This window comes from Stegodyphus dumicola, chromosome 11 (genome assembly GCF_044657685.1).
Source record: "Stegodyphus dumicola isolate Sdum_Otavi_A_Nest chromosome 11, ASM4465768v1".
NCBI classification, from domain to species: Eukaryota; Metazoa; Arthropoda; class Arachnida; order Araneae; family Eresidae; genus Stegodyphus; species Stegodyphus dumicola.
The window spans coordinates 132,768,603-132,790,589 of record NC_140778.1 but is presented as its reverse complement, the minus strand read 5'-3'; the positions used below and the strand labels follow the sequence as shown (position 1 = coordinate 132,790,589).

Below are 21,987 nucleotides of genomic sequence, written 5' to 3'. Positions count from 1 at the left end.
ATATCGTTTAAATTTTTGTAAAAAGACATTAATTTAAGAATTTACTGTGCTTTCATGGTACAACATCCTGATTCGCCGTTTCATATCACGTGACCCCGAGGGTTCTCACCTCACGTAAACTACGCTACAAAAATCTAATTCTCTCAGTAATTATCTACAGTAATTTCAAGTTAAATCTTAATTTCGAATAAAAGTTTTAATCAAGAATTATTTCAATTCGCACAAATAGCTTACTCAGAAATTATGTGAAACCCCACTGCTTTACTTCAATAGTGCATTATCATTAGAATTGATGAATTTAACCCTTGACGTTGCCTTTTTATATTTTCGCTTTCGGGTGAGCGGTGTGATTGCATCCTAATTACCGCGAATGACCTTCGGACATAAAAATTGAACTATCTGGTAAAAATTCTATGTAATTGTATGCCAGCATTGAAAGAATCAATCTGATAAGAAATGACTGCGACTTGTTTTGAAAATGAGGCGTAAAAATTTTACCAGCGAGGAAATTCCGTTTGGCCTCGATTGTACTATTTTTGGCGACTTTATCTTTTGCGCCGGCAAAATGGAAAAGTACCCAATAATATTATTTATTTAAATTAACAATCCAGATAAACTTATTACTTCTGAATAGTTAATAACTAAGGAATATCTAAGTTTTTAAGATTTATCAGTTCTAAGATATATTCCGATTTTACGTGTGAAGAATGAGGAGAATAAGGCATGAGATCTCGAATCTAAGAAATATGGCAGTTAATTTTATAATACATTAATTTCTTAATAATTTGCAAAAATAAATTCATCATTCAGTTCATTTGACATTTCTGTTTTTGGCGTAGTATAAACGAATTTAGTGAATCCGTTCGAAGTTTTTTCGAATTTTAGTGTTTAAAGATATCAGCCTTATTTACGGTTATTTAAAAATTTTAGAATTAAATTGTGTAGTATGTTTATACAAATTGTTTCATTTGACAGTTGTAATACCTGTTAATTATTTTTTCAAAATAAAACGAAAATAAAACTTTGAGCAAAATAAAACGCTTCCATCTAAATCCGCTGGCTTTACAGTTTGCCTAGGGAGTCACATTAAATTATTCTTTCACCTGGAATTCTCATATCAGCAGAATTCGCATTGGGAGTCACTATAAGATTATATCCACTTCTTAAAGATCGGTTTCTATCCTTAAACCGGAAAAGGCAAGTCAAACATTAGACCGATCTTTTCATACGCATCACAAACTTGGGCAAATCTCAGTAAAAAAGACATTCTGACTCTTCAGAGGCCACAGAACAAGATTTGAAGTATATGAACAGGAGTCCCCTACCATGTAAGAAACAAAAATATTCAGCAGATCTAAAAATGAGCACATTGCGAATTATCTTCAATGAAAAATCAAAATATCAACGAAAATTAATCACATAATTCTGCTAAACTTGCAAAGGCTCTCGCCTACGGGATCCTGAAACATCAGGCTCTTTGCAGCATTCTACTTAAAAAATACAAACTCACAGTTGAAAAGTGTCAAGTGAGTCGACAGCCAATCAGAAAAATGCACTTCATACTCAGCAATCAAATTTCGAGCTGCGCTGTGAAGAAATATTTATGTCTCAACGAACATTAATTTAAATGAATTTAAACTGGATTTATTTCCTCGTCAAACTGATAGGCTATCTGGATTTCTTTTACTGTGTCTTGAGCTCTCTGGAATTTGAAATTGAAATATCAATGAAATTCTGTGCAGATATTGCAATTTTTGATACATCACATATGCATTAGTTGTAAATACACTCTTAGACAAAAAAAAAAAAAAAAAAAAAAAAAAAAAAGGCGCACCGAGAAGATATAAAGCAAATTTGACACAAACTGATATGCATACAGGTTTCGACGGAAAATGCAAAATTTTACATTTTGGCAGCCAATGAATGAACGGTTGTCTCTACACCGCGTCTCATCTGCGCAACTGGCAGGATATTTAAGAAGAGAAATTACGATTCCAGGTCATAAATTATTCACGAATTTCATTCCATGTACTCTGGTAGACAGTAAGTATGCCTCGCATACAGGTGCGCGAACGATATGCGCAGATGTCAGAATTTGAGAGAGGTCTGTAGTTGGACTCAAAGAAGACGGTTGGTCTTATCGGCGAATAGCTCGACATTTGGAGCAGGACCGAAACCACTATTAGACACTATGTTGGCAGGAATGGGTGAACCATGGCCGCACACAGTGGCAAGAAGGAAGCGGCCGCCCTAGAGAAACGACATAACGTGAAAACCGAGCAATCGTCAGAGCGGCACTCACAGCCCCAGATGCATCATTATCATCGATTGTACGTGCAATTAGTGCTTCAGTGATCGCAAAGACCATTCCTAGATGGCTCACAGAAAGGGGTCTGAGGTCACGGCGCCCCTTTCTCCGACTACCATTGACCTCTGTAAAACTTCAAGCCCGTTTGCAGTGGTGTCGGGGTCATTCGCACTGGAATGTCACTGACTGGAGTAGAATAGTCTTCAGTGATGAGTCCCGCTTTGAACTGAGCCCCGATGACCAGCGAAGGCGAATCTGGAGACGCTCCGGACAGCGGTGGGATACCAACCTGACTGTCTTCCAGCAGACAGGCCGACAACCAGGAGTGATGGTCTGGGGTCCCATTTCATTTCACATTAGGACCCCTTTGGTTGTCATCCGTCGCAACCTTACAGCACAGCGGTACGTCGACGAAGTTCTAAGGCTCGTTGTGTTGCGCTTCATGTCACGCCATCCTGGGCTTACATTTCAGCAAGATAATGCCCACTCCCACACTGCACATGTTTCTATTGCTTGTCTTAGTGCTTACCGAACATTACCTTGGCCAGCAAGGTCGCCGGTTCTCTCTCCTATTGAGGACGTTTGGAGCATTATGGGCAGGGCCCTCCAACCAGCTCGGGATGTTGACGATCTAACGCGCCAGTTGGACAGAATTTGGCACGATATCTTTCAGGAGGACATCTGCAACTTCTATCAATCGATGCCAAGCTGAATAACTGCTTGCATAAGGACCATAGGTGGACAAACGCGTTACTGACCTTTTTCACTTTGTGAAGCTCTATCACTTCAATAAATCATGCAATTTTTCTCAAACTGTAATCATTTGTTTTTCTGTACATGTACATCACTTCTACCGATTTTCGTCCCATTCAGGTAACTCCTTCTTGGTGGGTCATTATTATTTTTTTTGTTGAAGAGTTTATTTTACATAGTTTACTGAACTTCTATGAAACTGCAATGCTACTGACGTTATGTAATCATAAAGATACTCCGGAACTGATACAGACTTTGAGAGCCAATTTTCTGTACTCTCATCGGCTAAAGAGACCTCAAATGCAAAGTGCGTCGATTACCAACTCTTTTGCTCTCATCTTTAATGGTGACACTGTTGTGAAGAACCTACAACAGTGAGGCCCCAACGTGGGATTCATTGACTGAGCTGGTAGGAGCAAGATAATTTTGTGCTATACACTAAGGAATGCCGCGTGAAGCTAGGGTAGCTACAAGCTTTGTACAGCACCTGAATTTTAAGAAAAGGAAACCTAAAATTTAAAAACGAAGTATTGTAATCAAATTTTACCCTGCAAGAGTCAGAAGTTTTGTGTTTATTCTTTACAATGAGTATAATTTATTTTTATTAAATTCAAGTTAATAGACTGAGAGACCGTATAAAAATTGCATTTTGGAATTTTTATAGGGTTAATCTTTTAAATCTTTTTAAAACACATTTGTAACTGGGAGTGCATGTTGATGAAGGTTGGTTGAGAAAATAAGGCTGCAATAGAATTGTTATAGACACATGTGTTTCACATTTCATGTGAAATGTGAAAATGTGAAACACATGAAATGTGAAACACATTTGTAACTGGGAGTGTATGTTGATGAAGGTCGGTTGAGAAAATAAGGCTGCGTTAGAATTTTTATAGATACATGAGTTTTGAGTCACAATCAGCTATGATAATACTATTATAATATCTACATGTATTTAGTTTGATTTAGCTTTACATACAAGAAGAATTAAAAATGAATACCGATATTCGTAAGAAGAAATGAGTATTAAGAATAAATCATATTAGCGATAATGAATCTCATAAATCTTTATTAAAATCTATTTCGAAGTCTCGGACTGTTCGCCATCAGCAGCCCGTATTTATCCTGTGACACATAATCATAATTGAGAGTAACGATGAATTTGGCAGCAAACTATCCCGAGAGGAGTAAAATTTAGTCATTAAAAAACTTTAAATAGTAAGAAATCTGATCTGAATATCTTATTTGAAAAATGAAATGATGCATGAAACCATGGTATTAAAATATTCCAAACATAAAATGCTAGAAATGCAGCATGTATGTACTTTTAAAACTACACATAAATGTGTTATGGAAATTTTATACTTATACTTTTATACAGAAGTGATATCAATGCAATCCATTAAAGATATTGTAATAAAGTTACTGAAATTACTGATTTTATTATTAATTTGTATTTTGAGGTTGAAATTTATAGATTTCATTTTACATAAATTGTTAGAACAGTTTGGAGTAAATGAAGCTTAAAAACAAGAAAAAGGAATATTCACCAATTCTATTCTTATGGTAAACGTGAACAATCTTTGTCGAAGATCCTTCTGCATATTCCATCCACCTACTAATGAATAAAATGCATCAAAACGAACAGAAAATTTACTTATTTCTAAAGATTTTTTTTCTTTAGTGATAACATTTGCTTACAGTTGTAATTAAATAAAAAAAGTATTCATTTCAAAGTTCGAAAGAAATGTATAAGGTTAATGTAAAAAACGTTCAACGTGTAATTTTCCATTTAAAATTTACAATCCAACGAAGAGGGATAACACATACCTTAACATAACAAGTAATGCATATATGTATGAATATACTAATTTCTCATCCATCACTTTTATTTTTGAACGAAGTGTTCTATAGCTATATAAGCAGGATCTAACAAACAAAATGCATTTATTTGTTGTAAAACTAATACATTTTCGATCTCTAGTATTCTAATTTGGAAAAGAAACAACAATAGAAAAGATTTTAAATAATAGATTTTTTTAGCCTTTTTAATTAGTATGAAAAGATTTGTAGTTTGCTTACAACGTTTACAAGCTTAATAAAAAATTCTCATAAAATCTATTTCTGTATTATTTTGACTCTATCTAGTAAGTTATCAGTTGGGATGCCAAAAATTTAACTCGGTAAAATGTTGACAGTACATTTTTAAACAAGTCGTTTTTCAGTTAAAATTGTGAAGGTTTTTCTGTTATTTCTTTTTCCTGTTGCAAAATGTATCTCATTATTATTTACCTATGGCTCCACATCGCACGGCTTTATCCTTCACAAACTTTGCTAGCAGCGAATCCTTTAATTCGCTTGCGAAAAATTTAGCTTTTTATCCGAGGAGAGTTTTCCTTCGTTTCGGTTTGAATGACTGTTACGTAATTGTTAGATTAATTAAATAAATCTAAGAAGTATACTTATCGACGACCAACGACTTACGTCACCCCCACAACATGTTAACCTCATATATTACTAGCTTTCATATCATTATAGTCAATAAAGTACTGTAGTAGTATTTAGTAGTAGTATTTAGTCAATAAAGTACTGTAAGTTTTACGTTCAGCCTGATAAAAGATTGTATTTCTTAATTAGAAAATTTCGTTATTTTGCAGTTACAGTCCTGTCCCGCTGGAGTCCAGTCCCAGCGGTGCCCATAATACTAGTCCTGTCCCGCTGGAGTATCTCGTCAGTCATTGAAATAGATTTCTGGAGAAATTTGCTAGCGTAAGGAAAATGACGTCATCTGATATTACTGTGTTTAGTCGAAGAAGAGAGGCTGAAAGCACGGATAACGCTATTAAAAGGCTTTGTAACTAATGATGAACCAAAAGTCGATACTACAGAGCTGGAATGTAAATTGGACAATGTTTAAATCGTTTAAAATAAATTTAAAGATCTTGAAGGGAATTTTATAGTGTTTGAAAGATAAATATTGTGAAGAATGCGGAACCGTCTATTTCGGAATGGAGCATGAGCTCGAAAAATTGAGGTAAGATTTAAGTATATTTTATACGAACTGGACACTAAGCCCTGTAACAACAATCGTATTTCTAATTCTGATAATAATGTTGCTACACCAAACGAAGTTCGTTTAAACTACCAGATATTTTCTTACCTAAATTCAATGGAAACTACCAAAACTAGTTTCTTTTAAAAACTCGTTATAAGTCAGAGCATTTAACCGATCATAAACGTGATATTATTTGCAGTCGGTTATTATTCGAAAGGCAAAGGATACTCAGCTGTAGAAAACAGTTGCAGTCAGATTTGAAAAAAAAAGAAGGTTAATATTCACATAACCGAACTATTATTCAATACATAAAATACATCACGAATCTCCAAAACCACTGCGAATCTTAACTGGCGGAATGCACAAGTACCAACGTACATTAATACTGATGGATACAGAACTTAACCAGTAAACGGAAATAATATTAATAAACGTAATATTAGAAAATTTAGATAAATAGTCAAGACGTTAATTTGAAAGTCTTTGACGTCTACAAATCAGCCTGACTGGAGATGTTCATAGGTTATTTAGAAGTATGATGTCAAAATCCATAGAAAAAGCGAGAATGTCGGTTATTTGTAACATTAAGTACATATTTTGTGTTTGTACATCTTTAAGTGTGTGCTTTGTAAAACTCTTCACCCATTGTATAAATTCTCGTTATTTTTAAAAATGAAACCTATGAAAATATCGATATTGTAAAAAAGCATTAACTGTGTTTAAACTATGTAAATTTTTCTCACACGCTCAATTCTTGAAATTCTAAATATGCCTGTAATTTCTGCAATGGCAATCATAATTAGTTTTCCATTGAAATCAGGATATTTGTATTCAGAATGAGCCATATTCTATTCTAAGAATCACATTCTGGGAATATTCACTTACTAGTCGACATCAAGAACCAGAATTCCTTTCAGTTAAATATTTAAAAGAAGTTACAAAAATCGCAGATTTTTTTAGACAAAAATAAAACTTGACAAATGCCATTGTTGGGCATGAAATCCGAAAAAATATTTGCTATAATAGAAGCCATTGTTTGTTTAGGCTCGATGCAACCAAGCAAACTTTATAACTTCGGATTTTGCAAATAATTTGCAGTTAAGGGGAACAATAAATATGGCTGTTCTTGGATTAGGTGGAAATATAATAAAAGTTGAATTTAAAATTGGGGCCTTTATTACCAATGTAAATTCTTTCTTTTCCATACAGAGTTTTTGGTTGTACCTAAAGTAAAAGACTTTGCTTGACCAATACTAGGGCCGGAAGTGTTGATCACTTTATTGTGATGTTGTAGGGTTTATATTTATTTTAACTAACATTTATTTTAAGTTTAAACTACCTTTCCTGTCAAGCCTTACTTTTCCCCTGGAACTGCCAATGCCAGAGTATGTAAATTTTAGTAGAACGCGCAAGGATTCAAATTATCAGCGGAAGTATTCTGAGTTAAATAGAAAGGAAACGAGTTCAAGGTGTGCTGTTCTTACTTCACGAGCGCGGAGGTAGTTAGCCAGAAATTGAACCCTGCGTTTCGGCCTGTGTGCTTGCCTGGAAGAATTGTTAATCGTTCAAGTGATCTTCAAGTTTGCTGAATTAGCAGCGGTATTGTAAAACGCGGTGAGGTTAGTTACTTTTAGAGAGCCTCGTAGTTAGAGTCTTGTCTTTAGTTTCTTTTCAGGTTATTATTTTTATTTGACCGCCGAGTTGGCGCAGTTTGTGAGCGTCAAGAGCACGCACTTGTAATTTATTACGTTGAATAAAAAGGGACTTAAACCCTTAACAAGACTCTGTCTTTTATCCAGTTTTCATAGTCACCTCTTGGTTGCGTGCAAGTTGGAGGCACGCAACGCTACAATGTTTTATTAGTCTGAAGGGGCTTTGTCGCTGAAGGACAATTGTTTTCGTTTTGCGATTTTGCGTTGATTCACTACAAACAGCGAATCACTTTTCAAACTGTTATCACAAAGTATTATCTAGTACTTTCTTTTTACAAGATTCAATTTTCGGATTTAATGCTAGTGGTGTAGTTGAAAGTGAAAGTTCAAGTCAATATTGCGGGCCAGTTTCTCAATCCGAAAGTTTAGACGCAAGTTTTTATATGTTTAATCGGAGAATCGGAGAAATGGCCAACGATCCTCCCTGAAGAGCAGAAGAACTAAACTTTTGTGAGCTTCACTATCATAAATACATAGGAGGGGTGAGAGTGGATGCTTTATAGTACACAACGTGTTCCAGACAAAATATATCATCAATTAAGTGATTCAAAAAACATAGGTAACAAAAATATTAATCAAATGATCAAAAAGCTACATAGAGACCTCAACACAAAAAACTTGAAACAGATTTATCTTTTTGCTCAAATCCCATGGCAAGTGCACAGGGAGAAAATGCTTCATCCATAGTTTTCTCTTCTCCTCACTATAAACTTTAACACTCTAAACAAACCTGAAGAGTTGTCAGCGAAACGCATCAGTCCTACTACTTCGGGCTTAATTCTGAACAATATTTTACTATCAGAAGAATTTAAGTAATATATTTTCGATTTAATTGTTCGTTTTCGAAGCATAGAAACTAGTTGTGGACATCAAAAAAGTATTTAGAACAGATTTCAAATGACTCATCACAAGGATACGTATCATGAAAAGAGCGCAAATGCGATACCCTTGTGTTTTCAGGCTGTGAACTAAACGTGCTCCATTTTTGCTATCAAAACATGAAGCAATTAGCTTTGGAAGAACAGCAGAAATGCTGTTTAGTTTCTGAAGCAGCTTTTTCTGATGTCTGTATGGACGACATAATGAGAGGAGCTTGTAGCACTGAGTCTGCTACTGAATTAAAGAATCAACTGATAAAGATGTTTGGAAGTTGGAATGACTTTACACAAATGGAACTCGAAATATCATTTGTATTAGACCTCTCAAAATCTAAAGCAAAGTTTTACTTTCATTCCAATGAATTGACCAAACCTTTGGGCATAAATTTGTAGCCGATATCAGGCATTTTGGCTTTTAAAGTTGCGTTGTAAGACAAATCCTCCTTTATGAAAAGAGATGTCCTTTCATTCATTGCCCGGCTGTATGATCTTATTAGTTTTAACAGGGCAGTCGCATGTAAAACAAAAATTATTCCTTCGAAAACTTTGGCCTCAAAAATTGAATTGGGAGGAGGGATTACTCGAAGCATTTGCCAAGGAGTGAACTCGTTTTGTTTCAGATCTAAAGGACAGGAAAAATCTTAAAATGGAACGGCATGTTTTTCATTCTACAAATGAAAAAATAGCAGTTGGAGGTTTCGGTGATGTTTCAACATCTGGCTATGGAGCAATAGCTTACCTAAAACGCAATCAAGACAGTCTTTGTTTAAAGTTACTGGCAAGCAAGTCTCGAGTAACTGCTCTGAAGTCTATATTGATGCCACGTTTTGAGCACTCAGTTTGCCATCTTCTTCCTAATCGTGTTAAAAGGGAGCTGATTTCCTTAAATTTAGACATTGAAAAGTAAAATTATAATTGATTCGACTACAGCATTGACATGACTAAATTCTCACCCACATCAACTCAAGGATTTGGAAAAGTGTATTGCGAAACTTCAGGCGTTTTCAGAGAACTTCGAGTAGCCACAAAATTGTTCTGAGAAGAAACCTGTGGATTTAGTTTTCCATGGAGTCGAGCCTAACCAACTTTCATCTTTAGATTTGTGGTAATTTTGATATCATTGTTATTCACAATAGCTATTAACTTTATGAAGTGGCAAAAACTATTAACTTTTTTAAGGTGCACTGAGATCTCCTTAAATTTCCCTTACTGTCACTTCCATTGCTGATTTCATTAACTATTTGCTTTAAGTAATAATTTTGTTAAACTAATTTATACTCTTAGTTTCGTTTTTAGATTTATTTCCAGCTTTCGACAATGGAAGAGGTCATCGGTCCTAGAGATAAATTCACGTATGCCAAACTATCCATTGTAAAGTCAGTAAAGATTGTAAAATGTAAAATGTGATGTGCACACCACATGAATTTCTTGTACGGAGCATTAAATTATACACACTTTTTTTCTGCATTTCACTTATTTCCTCGAATTTGATTAGAAATATATTTCTCATTCAATTAATTCTGATCTCAGTTCGCAGCAAGGCAAAAATACATGAAACCTCAAAATATCTTCATTAAAAATTGGAAAATATAGAAAAAAATAAAACTCTAAATACAGTTTAAACAAAAAAAAAAAAAAAGTTTTTACAATTTACTATGCAAAAACAAGCTAGCAGGTCAGTAGGCAACAAGGCAGACTTTTAGTTGCACAAAAATGAAAGTTTAATTTTGGTCCCACTCGGCACAAAGACACTGAAGGTGCAGAAACTGAATTATCTTTTCTACTAAGTTTCAAATATAAACAAATATGGCTGCTATGATAAACAAAAATTAGGTAGCCACACTTAACATGCACATTTCCTAAAGGCATAAAAATCTTATCCGGAAGATAAAAACAGCATAATTCAATCATTTTTAAAGCACAAGATGAGCAATTTTACCAGCATATAAGAATAAAAAAAAACTGAACTCGCTGAGCCAAGTAACAGAGTAGTATTTTATTACATTTTATATATATATGTAAGATATAATAAAATACTATGACTACGTTAAGAAATAATTGGCAACCTCAAAATTCATTATTCTAAATTTAATGTTCTTGCCCTAAGTTCATCTTTTCTTCCAAATTCGAGATCTTTTCAAGTTACATAACACTGCCTGCAAAGAGAACTAAAACCTAAAATTAACCAATTGTAGCTTAACTGTACATATGCACCTCCCTGGTATAAATATTTCTTCGCGAGCAATTACGTCATTCTTCTTCTTAACTTCGCTATGCTCAATTGCTGTTTACCTATAACCCGTATACATAAAAATTATTGTTACTAACTATATTCTAGAACTATCTTGTCTACAAAAAAGTGATGTGATGGGCATTATCAATCTATAAACTATGTTTCGAAACGACCCCGTCTAGAAGTTTTTTGTTTATACATCCATCTTTCTAACTACGTAGTAAAGCCGTACCAACGCCAATCGGTTGCAACCTTCTTCCTTCAAGCCAAAGTATAACACATACATGTAATAAAAACAAAGTCAGAAGTAATTGGAAGAGCAGTAGGAGAAGTTTTGAGGGCTTAGTAGTGTTGATCCATTATGACAAGGAAATTGGAGGCGAATGCAGATTACATCTTCAGTTTTATTTTCAGCTACACACAAGTCGTCACATTAAATGTGCCTGTTCCAAAAGGCTTACATTTTCGATAACTTTGTAGCAAAAAAGAAGAAACAGATAGACAGCAGTGTAGCTATACCAAATCGTGGAAAGCAAGCGCGTAATGTTCAGGATGAAATCTCAAGTCAGATTGAGTTAGTTTTGGTTCTCAAAGCATTCTGATTGGATGGTTAAGATTGCTGCAAAATTATTATTGGCCGTTAAGAGTTTTAGTTCCGTTTACATCACCAGAATTATGTAAGAGACATGACATAGATTTTTCTCGAAATGACGCAGTGCAGAGAGGGGTTACTATTTTTAGAATAGAGAAGGGAAATTTATGTTGCTAATTTAATCTTCTTTACTTTTCTTACATACATATATATAAATATATTTATATACTTTTGGTTCGGTTGATGGCAAACAAAAAGAGAAGTGCACAGCTACATGTTATAGCAACCTTATATATAAAATTTTAACTCTCTGAGGCTACTCGGTTTTTAGTTATGCGTACATACTTACTTATATACGTACAGACGCCACAAAAAAATCTCTTCTGAATCCATTTTAAATCGGTTTTATAATTCGTTTGGAGGGAAAAAAATTCTTAATTCTGTCCTTACGTACAGATGTCACACAAAAACATTGTTAAATTGCATTCGATAGCGGTCAAAATGGATATGTTCGTTGAAATACGATACCTGAAACAATACATCCTTTGCTTCGTACAAAAAAGTAAAAAGAAATTCATGTCGTTAAGATGCAGTTAAAATCTAAAGAATAGTGACATAAATAATTTCAATCACTTCCTTGACGAAGATGGAATACTTAGGGCTGGCGGCAATTTAAATAAATCATCTTTGTCATCAGATTAAAAAATCTTTTCTGTCCTGTGAACGAAAGCATCCAGTGCTGCTGCCCATGGATCATTAATTAACTATAACAACAATGCGACCATTTTCAAAACCAAAAATCTCCCAGAAACTTATGGTAACATTGCCGAAATGAAATGCCAAGAGAAATGCCGAGTCAATGCCGATTCTCCTGTTACATTATACGGAAAATTACAACCATTTCACATATAGTTTTAACAAAATTATTTAAATATATACTAAATTCGTAACAATATGCTATCTTACTTTTGTAATTAAGAGTTTTAGATACATCGTTTGGGAGTTTAGAAATCTAAGATTACATTTTTATTTTTACATAAAAAGTGGAACTAAAAAGTAGTTATTTGTGATTGAAATATAGCATACCTATTTCCTTTATGATTATTTTTAATCCTTTTTAAAGAGTTGTCAGTTAACCACTTGTGCACTTTCAACGTGTTGTAAAAATAGCTGTCGTTGGCAAACTTTAACTGTTAAAAGAATCAAGTTACACTGTTTTAATAAGTAATTTTTAGGCAAACTTTCATACAAATATTAGGATACTCACATCTCTGTATAGACCGAAGATCTTGTTCAGCAGATCTTTTGGATATCCAATATGTGCGCCTAAGGCTAGAGCCTACATGAAGACAGACAAAGATTTAAAATAAGTGATCCAAAAAAATATTCAAAAATATGCAACGGATAACTAATTTTTAAATGCACTTTATTTTATCCTATCAGAAATATGCAGAAATATAGACATAATATATATATACAAAATAAGTTATAAAATTAAATTTGTCAATTATAAAATATTTAGTTGAACTGTAAAACGGTTTATAAAAATATCCAATTGAATTATAATATGTCAAACAAAGAGATTTGGTGAATGTATAGAAAGAGAAGTATCATTTAACATTAAATTTTGCGACGCATAAAGAAGAAAATTAATGCTTCCTTAGTTTAGAATTCGACAATAATTTTTAGGTAAAATGGATTGATTTAATTCTCAAATAAAATACGTTTGCTGTTATGTAGTGTTCATGTTGACAACTATTGAGCGCTTTTTGTTAAACACTAGCACGTTAAAAACTTTTTTTTTAATTAATACCTTACAAATGAGTTACTTCAAAGTACTTTCTCGATATGAATTACGTTCGTTTTAAGAAGAAAGATTTTAGCATTATAGAAAGTGACAGAAGCTTCTTAATCGTACAAATCTAAGTTATGCTGCCCAACAGGGATGCGTAATGGCAAACCGCACATTGAGTTGATCAATGTTAACGAATTCCGCTTACTGCGCATGCTCAACGGTGTACCGTTGGCGTGGGAGGAAATACAGGAGACTAAGGGAGGGGCATAAGCAACCCTACAACAAGCCTGTTAGTCCTGTTGGTTTTACTGTTTTACAATTGGAATACCAAAAATATTTGTTTGTGCTTATTGCATGTGCTTCTGTTTCATTTCATTTTGGTTTATTTTGTTCATAAACATTACATTTAATATCGGTTAGTTGGAAATAGGGTCAGTTTGAATGCCTAGCAGGCATCAGACCACATACTTGAGCTGTTTTATATGTATGGATTGATTATTCCAATAGAGCCCACTTATTTGATTAATTCAGTTATTTAAACTGGATTTATTCTTTAATTTGCTAAAGCAAATACGAATGGAACGTATGGTAAATACACAATTGCTTTAATTCCTGCTTCGTAATCCTTCTTAAACCAAAATTTGCGTAGTTTACAGAAGCAACTTACAACCTGACAAGTTTTAAAACCCCGAAATGTTTACGCCCAGATAATACAATATCAGCCGCATACCGTATTTATCTTCTTTTAAAATTGAGCCACAGTTGTAATTGCGCCAACTTCTATCCTGGGCATGCGCAGTAAACGAAATTAGTTTAACATTGATCAACTCAATGTGCGGTTTGCCATTATGCAACAGGGAAAGTGGTGAGCGACTCTGACTGCCATACCGAAGGACCCGGGTCCGAATTTAGAAGGCACGGGTATTTGTAAATGAATAGTGTCTGTGCTGCATGGGAGCACTCTAAATATGTGGCGAGCCGAAAGTCCTCTCGAGAGGTTGATGGTATTGGAAGAGCGGTGAGACATCCAGAGTCCCCGCCCGGGTGCTCTCAGTCAAAATTGGGGACGGAACTGAGCAAAGTCGTACAGTCACCCGTATAGTGCCCAATGTTCAATTGTTGTTGACAAAGGCAATTTCGCACTCCATGCCAGGATGAATTTTGTAGGCTTGTTCCGATGCTGCTGTCAGACAAGTGGGATAAGTCACAACAACAACAAATATAGGTTATATTTCCGGAAGCTGTTCTTGCAACGAAGGCCTTATCAAAGGAACGCGGTGCGTTCCGACTGAGAAGTGTTGAAAGAAATTGATCCCGTATTACAAAACCGAGCCCGAATATAGTCACACGTCATCAATACATTAAACGTGGATCTAATTTTATTTCACTTTTACATTTCAATAATGCTCAAAATAGAAACTGCTTTAGCGTGTTAATAGTGGCGGAGAGAAAAGTAGCAAGAACATAAATACATATATTGAAATCTGTTAACGCAGCAACAAACTCAGAAGGGTGACAACGCGCATCAAGAGGAATAATAATTGCCATGAAACTTGATATCGCAAACCACCTTTAGTCGCCCTCTAATGGGCCACCTTCAGATAGAAAATGATCAGCAGAGTATTCCGTAATTAAGCTATAGCCTACGTTATTGCTATTCTTAAATATGGCACCATAAAATAACATCTAAAATCAACTGAAACTTATAAATAGTAGCTAGAGCTTGGAAAAGCTATTGAACAAGGAAACAAAATGTTACATCTATAGCAATAATTAATTATGAAACATACATAGTTGTATGACTGTAAAAGCGAGGATTAGCGATGTATTAAAATGACAACTGAAATATTGATGCTGCAGGTATTAAACTAAAACTTAGTTGCCTGAAAAGATACGTACATCAAGTATAACAGTGTATAGAATGAAAGATAAGATGCGTATTGAATGCTGAAAAGAATGTCAGATTTGTTCAATAGAAAACAAAATTCATAGGAAGTCATACAAAGGAACTATAATTCATATATCTCATTTAACCCTTTCCGGCACGCTACCTTTTAAAGTTGGAGTTTTGATTAAAAAAAAATGGTAGGCAGTCTAATTAGGCCTAGAGGAGTACACAAGTATAATTTTGTGGAGATAGCACTTATCGTTAATTCTGTGGTTTAATTAATTAATTCAGTGTGCCGAGAGTGGGCACACTGATTGAATAGAGCTTCGAAAAGAGTGCTGAAACGAGCATTGTTGTCAATGAACTGACCGATGAGATACGAAGAAACAAAGAATACATACTCTCAGTTGTCCTAGATTATCGATGAGCCCGGTCTGGGCACACCTAGGGTTCGCCGTTTTATTTTAGGCAAGATTTCAAGGTAAAAATTTAAAACTAATATAGAATAAGGAGATTAGCATACAGCCAAAAAATAACATAGACATTTATTTTCAAACAATTCCTTTTATACCCTAAAAAAAAACCCCGGAAGATTTCTCTGAAAAATGAAGGTCTTAAAAAAATAAACATGGCTAAAATATATGGACTGGATTGTGTAGAGCTGCCATCTACTATAAATAAAGAAGGTTCAGAGTAACCTATAGTAACTTATAAATCCTTTTCATTCAATTTTTCTGTGCGTACAGAAGGAAAATTTTAGGTGTGTCCAGACAGGACACACTGTGCCGCAAAGGGTTAATAGATATGTTACATTGGTTTTTGCTGAGGAGCGGAGTTCTTCTAATGTATGGAAACGCTATCCAGAGCAAAATATTCCTTAAAAACCAGTCAATGTTATGTTCCCTTCCTATATAAAGCCAGTTATTTATTACACTGTGAGATTATTATTTAATATTAAATAAAGATTATAAACATAGCAGGTTTAGAAATTAATAAAGGAATTTTATCAGCTCTATTTTTGAGTATTATATTGTCAACTTTCAATGTATTTTCCTTCTTTTTTTCTATAAAAATCCTTTATCTTAAAGGCCTACCAGTAGTCGAACGGTAAAAGTCGCTGAATGCTGGTAGTTCTTACCTGAGTTCGATTCTAGTGGCTGCATAGAGGTTTTCGCGATTTTCCCCATGTGTAACATGTATACGAGACAATTTCTCTTTGAAAGTAATAATATGCTTTCTCTGGTAATAATAGGCTCGGGTAGCTTTATAAACTCAGATATTATGCTTTAGAATTTATGGACATCATCCAGTCAGTCACACAACGTTGAATGAAAAATCTCTGAATTGAACGTTGTATATTGTGCAACTGTTTGCGCTGTAATGAAACTGTTCTTTGATTGTATAATATTTACTATCGTAAATAAATAAATGAAAAGGGAAAAAACAAACCTTATCTCTGGCAAATTCTTTAGATACTGAGTCTCTCCAGTGATTGCCTATGAGGGTATCTGGGAAAATGCTTTTTATACGTTGAAAAGTGTCATTTGCCTGAAAGAATAAGAAAAGCTTACTTCTACATACAAAATACACAAGAGACACACTTCATATTGATGGTTCTATGCATATTATGTATATCTCTCGGGTTTATAAACCAAAGTAAAAACTAAAATTAATATCCAAATTCCTCCAAAAAGCATTTCAAGTTTTTACTGACAGTATACATATTGCTTGCTTGCCTAAGAAATACTTGTCCATAGGGCAATAAATAGATATGATTTTCCGCATTCGATAAAGATTATTGCTACATTTTTGACATATCATTAACGCAAATAACTTCTTAGAGTTATCATACTTGCTGGTCATTTTTCTTGTATGCATTCTTTCAGGTTACAGCCGAAAACATCGCGGCATAAACATCGCGGACGAAAACGTCGCGGAGAAAACAACGCAAGGCGAAAACGTCGTGCTACAAAACATCGTGGGAGAAAACATCGCAAAGAGAAAACATCGCAGTCCTAGAACATCGTGGTACAAAACATCGTCGTCGAAAATAAAGCGGTTCCAAAACTTCGCAGTTTAAAAACATTGTCGTCGAAAATATCGTGGTAAAAAATAAAGTATCTACAAATCATCGCATGACGATAACATCGCAGACATGCTTTTTTCATACATGCTTTTCGCAAACATGTGTTAATAACTGTAAATGGATATTCCCATAATAATTTGTGAGCGCAAAATGGAAAGAAGTATAAATTTTACTTTCACATTTTTTTATTAACTAATAAATTTTTTCTGAAAAAGTAACAAGGAAACTTAAGCATAGCAAATTAATGCAACTTATAGCAATTAATAGAATTTTAAACCGACATAGTTAACTAACAAAGGCCATTAATAAATCATTTTTATAGTGTTTTTACTGGTAATTTTTCCTGAAAAGTATAATCTATAAGTTGCATTTAATTTTCTATGCTTAAGTTTTCTTCTTACTTTTTCAGAAAAAATTTATTAGTTAATAAAAATTGTGAAAGTAAAAATTATCCTTCTTTACATTTTGCGCTCACAAATCTTTATGGGAATATTCATTTACAGTTATTAAAGCATGTATGGGAAAAGCATGTCTGCGATGTTATCGTCATGCGATGATTTGTAGATACTTTATTTTTTACCACGATATTTTCGACGACGGTGTTTTTAAACTGCGAAGTTTTTGAACCGCTTTATTTTTGACGACGATGTTTTGTACCACGATGTTTTAGAACTGCGATGTTTTCTCTTTGCGATGTTTTCTCCCACGATGTTTTTTAGCACGATGTTTTCGCCTTGCGTTGTTTTCTCCTCGACGTTTTCGTCCGCGATGTTTTTGCCGCGATGTTATCGGCGGACACCATTCTTTCACATGCATTTGTTCATCTGTAATAGGATATTAATTATTTTGCGATACTACTGGTAAAATATAATATTGTGTACGGCTACGTAATACATTGAATGCGCACAGGTCCGATGATAAGTTAATAAGAATTTATTTTATCAAAATAAACACTTGAGAGTTCTGAAATTTTCCTCTGAAGTACTCGTACAGGAGCTCAGAGTATCCCAGAGTACAATCAGTAGTTACGCCCCAAACTACTAATAACGTTAAACGTAATGCAATGCAAAGAGCATCTAAAGAGAAAGCTAACTCTGATATCTCAGTTCACGCGGAACTAAACAACTGGCAATAATAATAACTAAGCAACTCTTAGCAGATGCTCTCTCTTCTGTCTTAAATAGTTTTTCAACAGCTGCCGAGATATATTTCTAGTACTTTCTGCTTTTCAAAATTACTGGAGAGCAATATGAGGGTACAATCACTGTTACAGCTAACAAAGTGGTCAATTTTAACATTTATTCAATTTCAATACATATTACGGTGATACAGACCAAAGGTAGCCAAGTTTGGCGATTTTTGGTAATTTTTCTCGCTAACTTTTGAGACAAAGTCGCCAAAACCGTTGTTAGCTTGGCGATATCTCGCCAAATTACCGAGATACTCATTTATTCAACGTTAAATGCACTTGCCCTTGTATTCTTACCTTTCCGGCACAGCTTCTCCTTAGATTTTTCATGTTACAAAAGAAATACAACAATTTGACTTATAATTATTCTAGAATTATTCATCTAAGTACAAAATTCTTAACAATATGATGACTACTATAGAAAAACGCAAATAATTATGATTTTTACACGTATGTTCTTGAATTTTAATTCTTGTAGCTTGAAGCTTGTACATTTTTTTTCGAGAACTGAGGGTTAATATTTCCAGTAATTTTCTATTAAGTCCAACAAAGAATAATTACACTTTTGATAACAATTGTAAGGAAATTGTTTCTTTTTCTTTTTTTTTAAATAGAATTCCAGGATATGCGAGCAAACATGAAAAATAAAACCTATAGCAAATGAAAAGTACACAAAAGTTTTCACAAATAAGTATTCAACACACAATTTCATTTTAAAACGATTTAAACTTTAAGAGGTCAGAAATTACTAAAGAAAGCAAAAGTTTATCGAAAGGATATTTTACGTCACATTTAACTATCTAGAGACTTCTGTAGATGTTTCAGTTTAATTGAAAATCGTATATTTTGGAGTATGTGAACCCAGGTCTGGACTAATAAAATCAAATTTACTGTTTATTATGAAGTGTTCAAATCTTATATCTTTTAAATTCTCCATATCACATGCACGCCAACAAAAGTTCCAAAAATTAATATGTCAGTTAAAAAATAGTCTAAAATGCTAAAAATTAATATAGAATAAAATAAGTATGCCGAGTTAAGGAATTTACAAAATATACAATGAAAACTTAAATTTACGTAGAAACGTACTAAATAAATAAATAAATAAACACAATATATGACAGGTAACAATTATGTAATTAAAATATAAACAAATAAGGGCAAATATAGAGCAGTTAAAAATTAACAGAAAAGTAAAAATTCAGTAATGCAAAAATGCGGTTTTCACAGAATGGTATTAAGTAAAAATTAGTGAGATCTTTGTAAATAATAGGAATTTCAGATTTAATAATTACGTTGTTGGCTTATATCACTAATAAATGCAGCTTTCAGCGCGTTATTTAGTTACAGCACATTCGTAACTTACTTTTCAATTTGTATCTTCAATTATACATGTAGAGGAAAATTAGATTTCACCGGTATTTTTCACTAAAGCAATTTCTTTAGAAATAGCTTTAGTGAAAAAGCAATTTCTTTCAAAATTGCTTTTATTTCCCAATCGCCAAATGCTGGGGGTGAAGAATCATCATCCACCACTCTTTTAATCCGGGCGCCCCTGTAGAGACATTAGGTATTTTTTAAAACAGGAGATATGAAAAATGAGCAACGCCTTCGCCAGGACTCGAACCACGGACCTCTCGAATACGCGTGGGGCGTGCTGACCACTACTCTACGAAGGCATGCTAAGAAGGCAAGAAAATACCTTATAAGCTGACAACGTTCATTTTCCTCGATGCCTCCAAACAGGGATACCTCTATTATGGCGCTGTGCTCAGAACAGGGCTTCTGAAATGAAAAAGGGCGCCACTCCTGTTCTGGTGTATTCGCTCCTAGCACCATTGTAAGCGACTCTGTCTTTGTTGCAGCTTCGTAGGAAGCTGTGCTGGCAGACCGCACAGTTGCAGACGTCGTCGCTCTGCTCGTGACGTATTTGCCAATTTCCTGACTCAGGTTACATGACGTGGTTGTACATTGTACAATTCTGCAAGGCCGAGAAAATAATATGACTGTCTTCTCTTGCGTTAGTTGCCCGAGGACATCGAAATCGTTCATGGCGCTCAGTATGACTTCCGGGGGCCTATCGATTCCATATTTTGCTGAAAGTCAACAAGAGCACCAATGCCGTGGAATAATAAACTGCACTTCCGATAGACCACTATCTTGTGATCAAATCTTTATTATACGAAGCATTACACAATCTGTATACAAAGAAGCAGCGCTCAAATGAGATTTCAAAATAAGGCACTCGCTGTAAAATCTTCTCATTTATGCACAATGTAGATAGCATTATTCATACCTACTTTGTATGAATGCTCTGGAATGCTTATCACTTACATATCTTATCATGTAATATCTTTAATGCAAATTTGACATTTGTTGTGCATCAGCTTCATAGTGCAACAATTTTAATGGCCTGTTTTAATGAAGACTATACTACTTTGAGATCTAGCATTTTTTCCAAAATTGATAACACTGCATCTGTAAAGCTCCAAAAACTTTATTCTGAAATTAAAACAAAAACTATCAAATGTTTCTAATGTATCCAAGCCCAAAATCGAACAAATCCCAAAATCGAACAAAGAATCCTAAATATTATATCTCGCAAATACCATTCCTGGGAACAGAAAGTTGCAGTGGTTTACCTGTCAAGATGATCTAAAAACAAATCAAATGTTAGAGACGTTTTCTTCCGATGCAGCCTGATTCATGACATCAGTAGTCATATCGCTGATCCATTGTTAATAATATTGCTCAATTGTGGTATAAGGTATTTCTCCCACTTTCTTACCGTGCCTTCGTGCCTGGCCTTTGAGTGTATTCGAAGCTGAAATTTCCTCTCTAGAACTCACGATTCCAAATGAATGTTATAGTACGAATAAGAAAACAATTTCTTTTCTAGGTTAAACTCTGCGAATATTACATCCCCCTCCTCACGTATTTGTTCAAGATAAAATGGCTTTCTCTTTCTTCTGGAAATTTATCTCTTACATGTCATTTGTGAATTTGTAAGTTTATTTTAGTATTTTGTGCTGTGCTGTTCTATTTAATTGTTTTTTACTAACCTCTGTAAGCCTTGTGTAATACTATGTGGTGCACAAGAATTTAAAATTTTCAATTAAAAACAAAGCCATTTCTTCCAAACACTGATCGATCCACCAGCGGCTAAGTCGCAGAATCGCTGAACATTTATAGTTGTATCTGGTTTCAGTTCCAGAGAATGGAAGGCATGAAAGCTTTCGTAGTTTTCCCATGTGTTATATGAATATGAGTCTATTCCTCGACGAAGGGATCTCTTTCCTTAGGTAGATAGCCTTCGACAGCATTGTTACTGTTTAAATAATCCAATCCAAAAACTGATCGACGTTCACACTATACGAAAATTCGAAGCCTAATATTGTCCCGCATTGTGCCAGACATGAAGACAACATTCTGAGAACTTCTCACTGCCACATGTCAGGAAAACCTCCGCTTGCTTAAATGTTAGAAGTGTCTTTAACGCAT

At 34.3% G+C, this 21,987-nt stretch overlaps 1 protein-coding gene across 1 annotated transcript in view; it reads right to left on the bottom strand.

Annotated features, from left to right (window-relative positions):
• LOC118198482 (neprilysin-2-like) overlaps positions 1–21,987 on the bottom strand; it is a 123,805-nt gene that overhangs the window by 42,283 nt on the left and 59,535 nt on the right. Inside the window, exons 11-14 of the mRNA XM_035370178.2 lie at positions 16,661–16,759; positions 12,796–12,867; positions 12,615–12,718; positions 4,609–4,676 (exon numbers count right to left, since the gene is read on the bottom strand). Coding sequence (XP_035226069.1) covers positions 4,609–4,676; positions 12,615–12,718; positions 12,796–12,867; positions 16,661–16,759 — 343 coding nt within the window. The remainder of the gene's footprint in view (positions 1–4,608; positions 4,677–12,614; positions 12,719–12,795; positions 12,868–16,660; positions 16,760–21,987) is intronic.